The sequence below is a fragment of the Marmota marmota genome, unplaced genomic scaffold (genome assembly GCF_001458135.2).
Source record: "Marmota marmota marmota unplaced genomic scaffold, marMar, whole genome shotgun sequence".
Taxonomy (NCBI): domain Eukaryota; kingdom Metazoa; phylum Chordata; class Mammalia; order Rodentia; family Sciuridae; genus Marmota; species Marmota marmota.
This window is the reverse complement of record NW_026000185.1, coordinates 6,211,453-6,223,192: the sequence shown is the minus strand read 5'-3', so window position 1 is coordinate 6,223,192 and position 11,740 is coordinate 6,211,453. Positions and strand designations below refer to the sequence as shown.

The 11,740-nt window shown below is 40.8% G+C and overlaps 1 protein-coding gene across 3 annotated transcripts; it reads right to left on the bottom strand.

Moving 5' to 3' along the window:
- Positions 1 to 5,442: 5,442 nt before the first annotated feature.
- Positions 5,443 to 10,577, bottom strand: Tigd7 (tigger transposable element derived 7). 3 transcript variants are annotated; one of them, XM_015490819.2, is made up of 4 exons: positions 10,368 to 10,576; positions 10,006 to 10,211; positions 9,702 to 9,797; positions 5,443 to 8,526 (listed from the first exon to the last, which is right to left on the bottom strand). In XM_015490819.2, the coding sequence occupies exon 4, from the start codon at positions 7,259 to 7,261 to the stop codon at positions 5,612 to 5,614; it is 1,650 nt and encodes a 549-aa protein (XP_015346305.1). In that variant the 5' UTR covers positions 7,262 to 8,526; positions 9,702 to 9,797; positions 10,006 to 10,211; positions 10,368 to 10,576; the 3' UTR covers positions 5,443 to 5,611. The 3 variants fall into 3 exon arrangements, with proteins under 3 accessions (XP_015346305.1, XP_015346306.1, XP_015346304.1); XM_015490820.2 differs by having other exon boundaries at positions 10,023 to 10,577; XM_015490818.2 differs by having other exon boundaries at positions 10,006 to 10,576.
- Between the last annotated feature and the right edge of the window lie 1,163 nt (positions 10,578 to 11,740).

Sequence of the window (11,740 nt, the reverse complement as noted above, 5' to 3'; positions counted from 1 at the left end):
TCCCTCTTTGTCTCTTTTTTTCTTTGTACCAGGGATTGAACCCAGGGGTGCTTAGCCACTGAGCCATATCCCCAGCCCTATTTTTGTATTTTATTTATAAGACAGGGTCTCACTGAGTTGATTAGGGCCTTGCTGAATTGCTGAGGCTGGTTTTGCATTCATGATCCTTCTGCCTCAGCCTCCTGAGCTGCTGGGATTACAGGCATGTGCCACCACACCTGGCTTTTCCTTGGTTTTCGGAGCCAATTTTAAAATGTGTTTCTTACTAATCTCCCTTTTTTTTTTTTTAATGTATCTTGTTAACGGGAAGAGAGCAGTGGTAGTGTTGTGATTGAGGGACATTGGACTGGGTGAGGATTAGAGAAGTTAATGTGGGATCTACAGCAGATGGAGTCCAGTGGAGCAGGGAAGGGCTGATATGGCTTCTGATGACATGAATTGGGTGCAGTGGTGTGAAGCCTGTGTTAAGGCTAAGCAAGCTGTTTAAGATGGCAGCTTACATGGATTGTACAATTCATTCCTGTCCTCATATTTATGTATATATACACACATGATATCCATGTATATAATATAGAATCACCCATGCAGATCTTATGATTTTGTTCAACTAATGTTGCTTTACTTAGAGTCTGAAGCTAGAATAATGAGGGCTTCTTTTCCTCCCCTAGGTGTTCACCCCAAGATTAAAAAGCTTTCTGTTGGGACTCTTCACCCAATCTCCAATTTAGCTCCCCTTCTAGCAAACTATACATGCAACTCAGCTTTGTTTTAATGAGATGATGTCACACAAAATATTATATATGAAACAGCACAGTGCCTGGCATGCAGAATATATAAATATTCGGTTCATAAAAGATTTCAGACAGATCTTCCAGTTAAAGTTCTTAGTTTGTCACTGAGGCACCTTGAATGCTCCAAAAGATTGTCCAGAAATCACAAGCATCCAAGTCTGCTTCAAGGTATTTTTCCATGCAGGAAGGGTGGGGAAAGAAAATTACTAAGAAGTGACTCTGCAGCAGAGGGGCATGTTCTAGACATGATGAGGAACTCTGAGCCCTCTATGCACACTTCCCTCCAGGCAGGAAGGCCCCTTCCTAGAACGGGGTGTCAATTCTTTCCCCAATATGAAGCTACCTGGCAGGAGTGTAGCTGAAGTTCAGGAATACTGCCTGGGTTTCCCAGAGCAGTTCCGGATCCAGAGACTTAAGTCCTTTCCCAGGCATGGGCAAAGCAAACTCCAGCAGCCTGTGGCTCCAGCCTCTTGAGGGGATTGCCCTCCATACTGATCAGCAAGGACCACTGCAAATGACCAGGCCTACAAGCCTTGCTTTACTGGTGATCCTGAATGTGACAACATTCCTATCCCAAGCTGGCCGTCATGGTCCAAGGAGGCAGCAAGGACTTGTCTTTTTGCAGTATTGGGGATTGAACCCTGGGGTTGCTCTACCACTGAGCTACATCCCCAGTCCTTTTTATTTTTGAGACAGGGTCTCAAACTTGCAATTCTCCTGCCTTAGTCTCCCAAGTGGCTGGGATTTCAGGTGTGGCCCCACTGTGCCTAGCTGTAGCTGCAAGTTCCAGCCTGGTACAGGGTAGGGGAAGGATGGAAAAGTGGCAGGGAGGCTGGGGGTAATGAGGGCCACATCAGGGCAGGGACAGTGAGGAGGTAGAGCCATTAGGATGTACCATGAGCCAGAAAAAGGTGTAAATCTGGGATGTCCCTCAAAGTCAGACAGTCTGCCCTTGAACCATCTTTGCTGCTCTCTGACAGATGCCTCTAAGACAACCACCCAGGGACCTTGCAGTTTCTTCAGGGAAATTCACATGCACACATCCAAGAACCTGTGTTGCATGCTCCTCAAGCCTTAAGGCCCAGCTCAGAGTAATGTGATGCTTCAGATAACTTCTACTGCTCCTCAAGGGAGCTCAAAGTCATGTCTGTACTCAGTATGTCCAGTGGAGGTTTATTCCTATTCATTTTCTTTTTTATTCAAATGTGGTTGTCTAACATAGCTCATCTAGCTCATGGAACAGTGACTTGAGGTGATGTCACACAAAATATTATATATGAAACAGCACAGTGCCTGGCATGCAGAAGATATTCATATTCGGTTCATAAAAGATTTCAGACAGATCTTCCAGTTAAAGTTCTTAGTTTGTCACTGAGGCACCTTGAATGCTCCAAAAGATTGTCAGAAATCACAAGCATCCAAATCTGCTTCAAGATAATTTTACACTATAGTTACCTGGTATTGACCAATGGAACAGAATTTGTGATTACTCTCAAAAAATGAGTATGAGTCTTGGTCATTCAATTTTGGGAATTTATTGCCATTGAAAAAGAATAAAGATATTTACACAAAATACCCCAATTAGAAGAACTAGAACCCACTTGAATCAAAGTGTGAAATATGATATATCAAGAATTATGTAATGTTTTGAACAGCCAACAATAAAAAATTAAAAAAAAAATATAGACAGTACAGAAGAAAATTGAAGTTGTTTTTACTGAACCCTCAGCCCTGGCACAAATGGTGACACCACATGGTCTTTTTTAATTAGTAAATTATAAACACATATCAATGTCTTGGGTTTGTGAGGATAATTCTTGATCAGATTTTGATATGAATTTTATATAATAGAGTAATATGCAAATGTACCCTTGAAGTTGCACTTGTTAAAAATGTAATTTTTGGGTAGTCTTAAAATAGCACCTAACATTTGAAATAAATGTTTATTATACTTGGAAAAAAAAAAAAGAAGAACTAGAGAGCTAAGCAATATCCTCAAGTGCCATTCTCAACTTCTTCCAAAAACCTATGGTTTGAAAAGTCCTCCTCAAAGGAGGGAAAACAAATTGGGGACAAATTTTAAAATCAAATCAACCTTCCAAATGTCATAGGTCTCCCAACTTCCAGTAGGCTTAAAAGAACCATAAAAGCAAGCCTAAATTGAGTGAAAAGGAGTACACAGTGGCATGTTTAATTTTTCTGTAAGTTCTGGGTAATAGACATTTTAAAATACTGAATTTACACGGTAAGAATATATCAGCAGTAACTACTTTTTTTTTTTAAACCAGTGGTACTCTACCAGTGAACCACACCACCACCACACTTTTAAAAATAATTTTGTTGTTGTATATGGATACAGTATCTTTATTTTTGTGTGGTGCTGAGGATCGAACACAGTGCCTCACATGTGCTAGGCAAGTGCTCTACCACTGAGTCTGACATCCCCACCATTTTAAAATCTATTTTGAGATGGTCTCAGTTGCCATGGCTGGCTTCAAACTCTCCATCCCCCTGCCTCAGCCTCCCATGTGCCACCCTGCCTGCTTAAAATAACTAATTAAAATAAAGGACTCCACTCAGAGTAACAATAATACTACCTAGGAATAACAGTAAAATAGATGAAGACTCAACTATAAAAACTATACATTTACCATTCAAATGGAGAGAAGTAAGTGTAAATTCTTACCAAACTAATTAAATTATGTATAAATTCCAGAGGGAACTGATGTGTGTTTGGAGGAGGCTTGAACAGTTTAATGCCGAAGTTGATTTGAAAGAATAGGTAAGAACAGCTTAAACATTTCTGAAGATAGTAAGTGGGTACTTGCCTTATATTAAAAGTCTCATTTGGGCACTGTGGCACATCCAGTAATCCCAGTAGTTCGTGAGGTTGAGGCAGGAGGATCTCGAGTTCAAAGCCAGCTCAGCAAAAGTAAGGTGCTAAGCAACTCTGTGAGACCCTGTCTCTAAATAAAATACAAAATAGGGCTGAGGATGTGGCTCAATGGTCAAGTGCCCCTGAGTTTAATCTCCAGTACCCCCCAAAACAAAACAATAACAACAACAAAAAACCCAGTCTGATTAAAATGGTAAGGTAATAGAGCAAGAGTCGATACCAGCACTACATTTAATCGCTAATTTTACACTATAGTTACCTGGTATTGACCAATGGAACAGAATATAAATCTCAGAAACAGACCCTATGAGAAAGGAAATATTAAAAGCTAATAAGGACTTAATTATCTTAGCAAAACTTGTTATTTGCAAATATCAATCTAAATGCTCACCTGACATCTTGTGCTAAAATGGGGAATAGTAAAATGTGCCAATCTTTTATTATAAAATTAGCAAAAACTAATAGCAATATTCAATGCTAGGATTGGTGCCCAGGGGGTACTTTCAAACTCTGGGCCTGAACATGAAAACAATACCTTTCTTTAAAAAAAAAAAAATCACACTCTTTGACTTGGTTTAAATTAAAAAAAAAAAAAAGAGATGGAGTCTTGCTATGTTGTCCAGCTGGCCCTAAGCCCAAGTTGTTGGGACTGCAGACATGTACTACTAACTCAGCTCAGAAGCTTAATTTCTAAAAACCTTCCTTAAAATAATCACTTGAATTTTTCTACAAAAAGTTGTTCACCATTTTACTTACTTCAAAAAATAAGATACAAACACTTAACAGGAGAATGGTTCATTTAGTGATAGGATATATCACATGGTGGAATAGTAATTAACCATCATGTTTGAGGTTTGTGAAGAGATTTTAATGACATGGGGGAAATTTTCAAATAGCATAATAAAGTCTGAGCTTTGGCATTAAATAGAATTTAGATCTCATTTATAAGCTTCTGTGGCCTTATCAAGTTACCTAGCTTCTATTTGTTTCCTTACCTATTTAAAAAGGGATCAGAATATACACCTCTACTTTCTAAGCCTTGGAGAGCATAGTCAGGATATGAGTATAAAGATTATGTAAATCTACATATATACAATCCTATATACTCAACAAATGTTAATCCAATGCATAAAGTGTTAAGGTATAATATTTTATTTACACAGCAACCTTCTAATTAAAAAATGACACTCAAGTTTTAAAAGGATATTATTGGTCAATAGGACTGGGTATTTTCTTTTTACATACCTTCAATAATCAGCATGTTACTTTAAGAGGAAAATAAACACTAAATAGGTGGTAAGAGTTAAAAAAGAAGAGTGTGGCATACTATTAAATTAGAAGCCAAATCTAGCTTTATCTTCGTAAAGGTAAGAATTAGTCTGCATGCAGCTTCTTTGCTTTAGGCTGGGAATACGTGAGTTTTTGGTTTGTTTTTGGTGCTGCAGATTGAACCTAGATCCTTGTACATGCTAAACATGTGCTCTGCTACTGAGCTACACAGTTGAATATAAATTAGTGCTTTTCCTTACAGCCATTTTCTCTTTGATAATCTGGGACAGTAATTCCTCATTATTCAGGTCTTATATTTTTTTAAATTTTTTAGTTGTAGTTGGACACCATACCTTTATTTTATTTATTTTTACATGGTGCTGAGGATCGAACCCAGGGCTTTGCACATGCTAGGTAAGCATTCCACTACTGAGCCACAACCCCAGCCCCAGGTCCTATCTTAAATAGAAAATAATAATATATTCATACATTTAAAGAAACGAAAGTTTATTATTTTCAAACTGTATAGTTTATAACCAATATGTAAATGAACAGTGATATGCAAAATAATGTCAGTTGATAAAAACAATGACAATTACAGTAGGCTTACATCAAACATGATCATGTAACTGCGGAAATCTTTAAACACAAAAATTTAATTACTAGAACCAGAAGTTGAGGGCATATTAAAGGTATCCTTAATATTATGAGGCCTAGGTGTCAAAAAACTACCAATTCTTGAATGGATTCTACTCTGGAACTGTTTCCTGACTACTTCTTGTTGCATCTCTTTCAGTGTGGAATGAAACCTTTGAAATTCAGGTGTGGCATCCACAAAGTCAAGAAGGTAGTCCAAACTTTCTCTCACAGCAGATAACTTAAATTCAGTAGCCTGCTTCTCAATTCCTTCTCTTTGGGCAACTCCCTTTGTAATTCTACCTTTAGTTTTTGGAGGAAAACCCTTTTCTTCATCAACTCCATTTAACCACACCTTATCATCATCTACCTCAGTTTTTAACTCACCACATTTTTTAAGAATCTCTCTGTAATCTCTACTTTCTAAGCCTTGGAGAGCATAGTCAGGTTCCTTTTTGTAAAGAAGATTTTCCCAGGCATTTACTATGGTTATTTGCTTTACTTCATCCCAACTTCTTGCCCAGTTAAAAACTGCATTTTTTATATTGTAGATTTTAATCTTGGAAATCCCGTTTTCCCCTTTATCTTGCTCATCTTCACTTTCTTCAAAAATTACCAGACTCTCTTCCAGTTGCTTCCATCTATAAAGTCGTTTGCAGCTCAAGGTCACACCCTGATTCATTGGTTGGATCAAAGTTGAAGAGTTATGAGGAAAGAACATACATTTTATTCGACCATCCTCACTGGTTAATGATTCAGCAGAAGGGTGAGCTGGGGAACTGTCCAGAAGTAACAATGCCCTGACATCCTCTTCATGGAATCTTAGGACATTAATTTGAAAATGCCGAACCTCAGGAACAAAGTTTTGAAAGAACCATTCTGAAAACAATTCCCTGGTGAACCAAGCATCTTTACTAGGTTTATATATCACAGGTAATGAACTTGTGTCCTCTCTCACACTTTTGGGCAGCTTTAATTTGCCAATAATAATTGATTTCAACTTATGAGTTCCATCTGCATTTGCACATAAAAGGGCAGACAACCGTTCTTTGTTTATTTTCCTCCCTGGCAGGCAGATATCTTTTCTACTTGCCTGAGTGTTTTCTGGCATTGACTTCCAAAAGAGGTCAGTCTCATCCCCACTGTATACCTGAGCTAGATGCAGTTTCTCCTCTTTGATTATCAAGGACAGTTTTTGTCTAAATGGCTCAACATTTTCTGAAGCCGAACTTACGATCTGTTCTCCACATACTTTTCGGTTCCCAATAGCATGCCTATTTCGAAATCTAAAAAGCCAACCAGTGCTGGCTTTGAAGTCTGTTCGTCCAAAACATTGTGCAAATCTCTCTGCAGCAGCCTGAAGCTCCACGCCTCTAACAGGGACACCAGCTGAGCGTTTCTGTTGGTACCACATGTATACTGCATCATCTACATCACTATATTTAGCTCCTGTTGTCCTCTTTCTCTTTTCAGCTCCTACTAATGGCATGTCCTGTTTCAGTACAAAATCCAAAATCAATTTCTTATTCTTTTTAATGTCATAAAATGTTGATTTACTGATTCCAAATTCATCCATTACATTTTTAAGAGATCGTCCAGCTTCAATCCTGCTGAGAACCTTCATTTTTTCCTCCAAATTCAATGTTGTATATTTCCCTCTCTTATTCATAGTGATTTTGATTTCAAACAGCCAAAAAAATAAAAGGGAAATACCTTACTGAATTGGGAAAAACATTTTAAAATAACAAAAAGCTAGTGGAGAGTCCTGGAAGGTTGCGGCATTTGTATTGGAGGGTAATGGGCTGAAAGGAATAAGGGCTCATGATTGAAGTGTCAGTCTTATGTACTCTCAAAATTGCCACTACCAAAGACACAGGAAATAGGTTTTCGGAACCCCATTGTTTTCTCTCCCTGATAGGGGTACCTGCATATATTCTCTAATTCAACAGAGGAAAAGGGACAAAATGAAGAGTAGAGGCATTGAGAGACATGTGCTCATAAGAACAGAACCAGGTGGATTAAATCTGTAATACAAAGTTGATGCTTGAGAAAGGAGTATGAAAAACTCAAAGGTAATGACAGGGTTATCTTGTATAGCAGAGATGCAGTATGGCTTCTTCCAAAATGACCTGGTTTTACCTCACTGCTGGAACAGAAAACTGTGCTCATGTTGCTCTGTATGAAGCCTTCACTGGGCAACAGTTCATCTACCTGTATAGACCCCAAGCCTCAAGGACCCTGACACTGGAACACCTGAAGAGCTAGAGCTTGGGGACAGTTATATAGAATTTCTAAGTGAAGAAAAGTCAGTAGGTTCTGTTGCACATATGAATGAAATTCAATCTTTATTGTATTCAATATAGCAGTCTCAAACTGAGCTTTAACCTGAGTGTGAATTTTGTTGCCAAGATTATATGTAAACAATTTGTTTGTAGCACTTTTTCACTCTCAGGTCTTCTTTCTTGGGTATATAAGATGTATTCTCAATTATTCTTTTTCATTGAAAATGTTCCACACTTAGGATATCAAGCTTCAGAATCACGGAAATTCTCAGAGCTAAATCTGAAGTTTTACAAATACTTAACCACAGTTAAAAAAAAAAAAGTCTACCATTTCACTTTTTTTCCTGTTTACATTAGGATGTCAACATACTTTTCATATTTCTCTTCAGTATAGATTTTACTTAATTTGCACCAAGAATCAATTGTCTGAAGAATTCAAAAGATTTCTCTAGTGGTATTTCTGATCAGTTGCTTCTCATAGTTCCTTCTGTTGCCAAACTTTTCTATACTCTCAGATAATCCTTTCAGGAGCTCCTGGTGCTGCCCAAAGCCATTGCAGGTCGTGAGAAATGTTCTACTCTAATTCCATGGTTTTCATTCCAGAAACAATTTCATAAGAAACAAAAACTGCCACTTGTATCCACTCCAGGTGCTATGAAGAAAAAAATATGTCAGAAATGAGGAGAATGATTAGTATTTGTTCTTTTTCCTTCCCATTACATCAGAGCCTGACTGCCCCATTTATTCCCCAACTATATAGATTTCTCAAGTCTCTCATCTAAAAACCCAGAAGAGTCAGAGCAACAGTCTTCCTCAAACATCTGTTGCTAGATATGCCAACTCTGAGTTACAGAACACTAAGAAAATCATGAAAGAATATATTTAGATGGTAGAGCCAATGACAGGCTAAAATCAAGCAACTACTAAGTGGTAACTATTATAAATGATAAAAGAATATATTATTTGTTAGCCAATAGTAGCACCATTATCTCTAGTCAGTTACCCAGAAAAAACACTGTCCACTATGGCAGTTGAACAGATATCCCCAAATTAATTCATTGTATTTTGTTGTTTCCTAGCTGTACATTCATCACTTCTAAAAGAGTGCACAAGCAGGGAGAGATGCATCAAGAGCCAGGGAACTTTTATGGGCTCAACAGGAAGGGTAAGCAACTGTGGCACCAAACCTCACACAGTGAAAAGCATCAGTGGCCTTCATTTGCTATTCATCATTTTGCTTTGTTTCCTCCTTCTCTCCACAGTTTCTCTTTCCCCCTTCTTCTCCCTTTAACCAACTAATGAGATATAAGGGCACTGCTGGCATAAGTTTCCGTTATTCAACTTAATAAGTTCTAATTATATGTTCAGCATTAGGCCAGGTGATGAGATTCTCAATGCTAAGTTACTACTAGTTATGAAAGGCTGAGAACCATACTTACTTTTTAAATAATTAATTCTCAACCTGATTAAGATCTAAGGAAATGAACCTTCTTTGATACATATCCAAATGATTGAGGCTAATGCTCATTACTATCTGTTTAATCTCATTTAAAAAGGTTCAAGATCTGGGGCTGGGGTTACAGCTCAGTGGTAGAGCACTTGCCTCACACATGTGAGGCACTGGGTTTGATCCTTAGCACCACATAAAAGCAAATAAATAAAATATTGTGTTCATCTACAACTAAATATATATATGTGTATGTGTGGGTGTGTATGTGTGTGTATTTTTTTTTTTTCATGATCTCTGCCTCAGATGATTATAATAACATTCTGTTCCCAAACAGAAGTAGTATATGGCCCCTGTCTTCATTCTGACTTTAAACTTACCTCTGGTTGAACTGCCCTAGAAAGATGTGCCGTCAAAAACCCTCCAACTGGAGCTCCGTTATTGATTTTCTCAAATGCAATAAGGTCCATATAAGCCTTTAAAAAAAAACACAACAAACTACTTCTGAAACTCTCCCTCTAAACATAGCCTGACTCTGTGAAAATGTACTTCCCATCTTTTATTCTAATTTTTTCAGCTTTCAAGTCTCCTCTTGTACTTGTCTGTACAAGTGTCCCCACTCTGCTGTGGGGAAAATTCCTCAAGGCCTTTTATAATTTCCCCCAACCCCAAATCAACTTTCACCTCCTTGGAGTTCTCACTAGTGATGTTGCTGAAGTTGCTTCGGCCCTCCGGGTTTCTCGCGGACTCCAGCGCCGGCTACACACAGTTCACCGAGCGGAACCTCTGACTGGCACAGGCTGACACTGCGAACGCTGGGGAACCTCCGGCGCGCTTCTGTCTCGTGCAGAGCTCAGGCACTGCCAGGACCAGACCAAAGGCCCGGAGCCCTGCGGGGAGGCAAGCTGCGGGGAGCGGCAGAGCCCGGAGGCCCGCGGAGCCGGAGCTACCTGCCTCACGAGCAAACAGCGCCCCCAGCCGCGGGGCAGACGCCGCGTGGCCCTTCCAGAAAGCCTTGCGGACACGTGGGGCGCGCCGGGTCCTACCTGCAGGAACTGCCTGCTCTCCAGGACCCTTCAGCGACGGCCGGGGCATGCGTGCCAGGCAGGGCGGCGAGGGCGGGCCCTGAGGGCTCGGGACCCTGTCGGTTCGGAAGCGTTGACTGTTCCCCGTGCCACGGGGCAGGCAGCCGCCCCTCCCGAGCGCCGTGAGCGCGGGCGCGCGGCCGTGGGGCACATCGACGCGAGGGAGGGGAGTGGCTGCACGTCACTTCCGCTTCCCGCCGCGCGCGGCTCTGGGACCACAACCGAGACGCTGCGGGTGGGCGTCTTGTCCAACTAAGGCCTGGCGGGTGTGCGTGGCTTTGCGCCTGCATCGGGGCGNCCGGCTCTGAAGGCTTTCCTGGCGCCCTTTGCGTGGGAGCGGGCCTCAGCGGGGCTAACTGGGGCGTGTGCCGCTGCACCCGGAAGGCTTCCCGCTGGGGCGCGGGAGGGCCCGCGGCACCTCCCGCAGCAGTTTCTGCCCAGGCCAAAGGAGGACGAGCCCCGGGCTCCGCAGCTGGGACGGCTGGGTAACATGCTTCACTGGGGGCTTTTCTTTGAATGCCTGTGGCATTTCGGCAGAGCTTTTCTTAGCCTTCCCTAGAGATCTAAATAACCCTCGAAGAAATGAGTCGCAGAGGGTCACCCCCCATCACCAACTCCCCTTCTCTCTCTTTTTTTTTTTTTAAAGTTTTGGGTGAAAGAAGTCCTCCACGCAAGACACTTCCCTGGGAGAGTTCCACTTTATTACAAAAGGCTATGGGCTTATATAGATCTAAGGAGAGATGGCAGGGCTTAGGTAAATGACGGGTCACTCGTTTATTGGTAAGTTCTTCCAGATGTCAGTTCCGGAGCCCACGAAATTAGTTCTTATTGGGGCTAAGGTTTCCTGCCAGCGAGATTTGAAATTGGCGCTGGCAGGAAAGGCAGAGGCAGGAAGAGAAGCTTCTCAGGTGCCATGTTGGGTTTTTTTTTGGGTGTAGCTGCCATTATACCTTTTCCCAACATTGGGGATTGAACCCAGGGGTGCTCTACCATTGATGTAGATCCCAGCTCTTATTTATTTTGAGACAGGGTCTCAGTAAGTTGCTAAGGCTGGCTTCAAACTTACAATCCTCTTGCCTCTACTTGTGGGAATATGGGCATGTGCCATCACGTCTGCTCTTTTTCAAAAACTGGATAATTTGTAAATAAAAGCCAGCTGTGGGGGGGGTGTTCTAGGTTAAAAATTCATTTAAATCATTTGCATAGCGTCCTGTGTATGTCTTGCAAAAAATAATAATGAGCATTTAGTTGATTAGTTGGGAAATGCTTTTGGAGAAGAATATGGCTACCTTTCCCCTTAATTATTTTCCTTTTATTTTGGTTTCCTTCTCTTA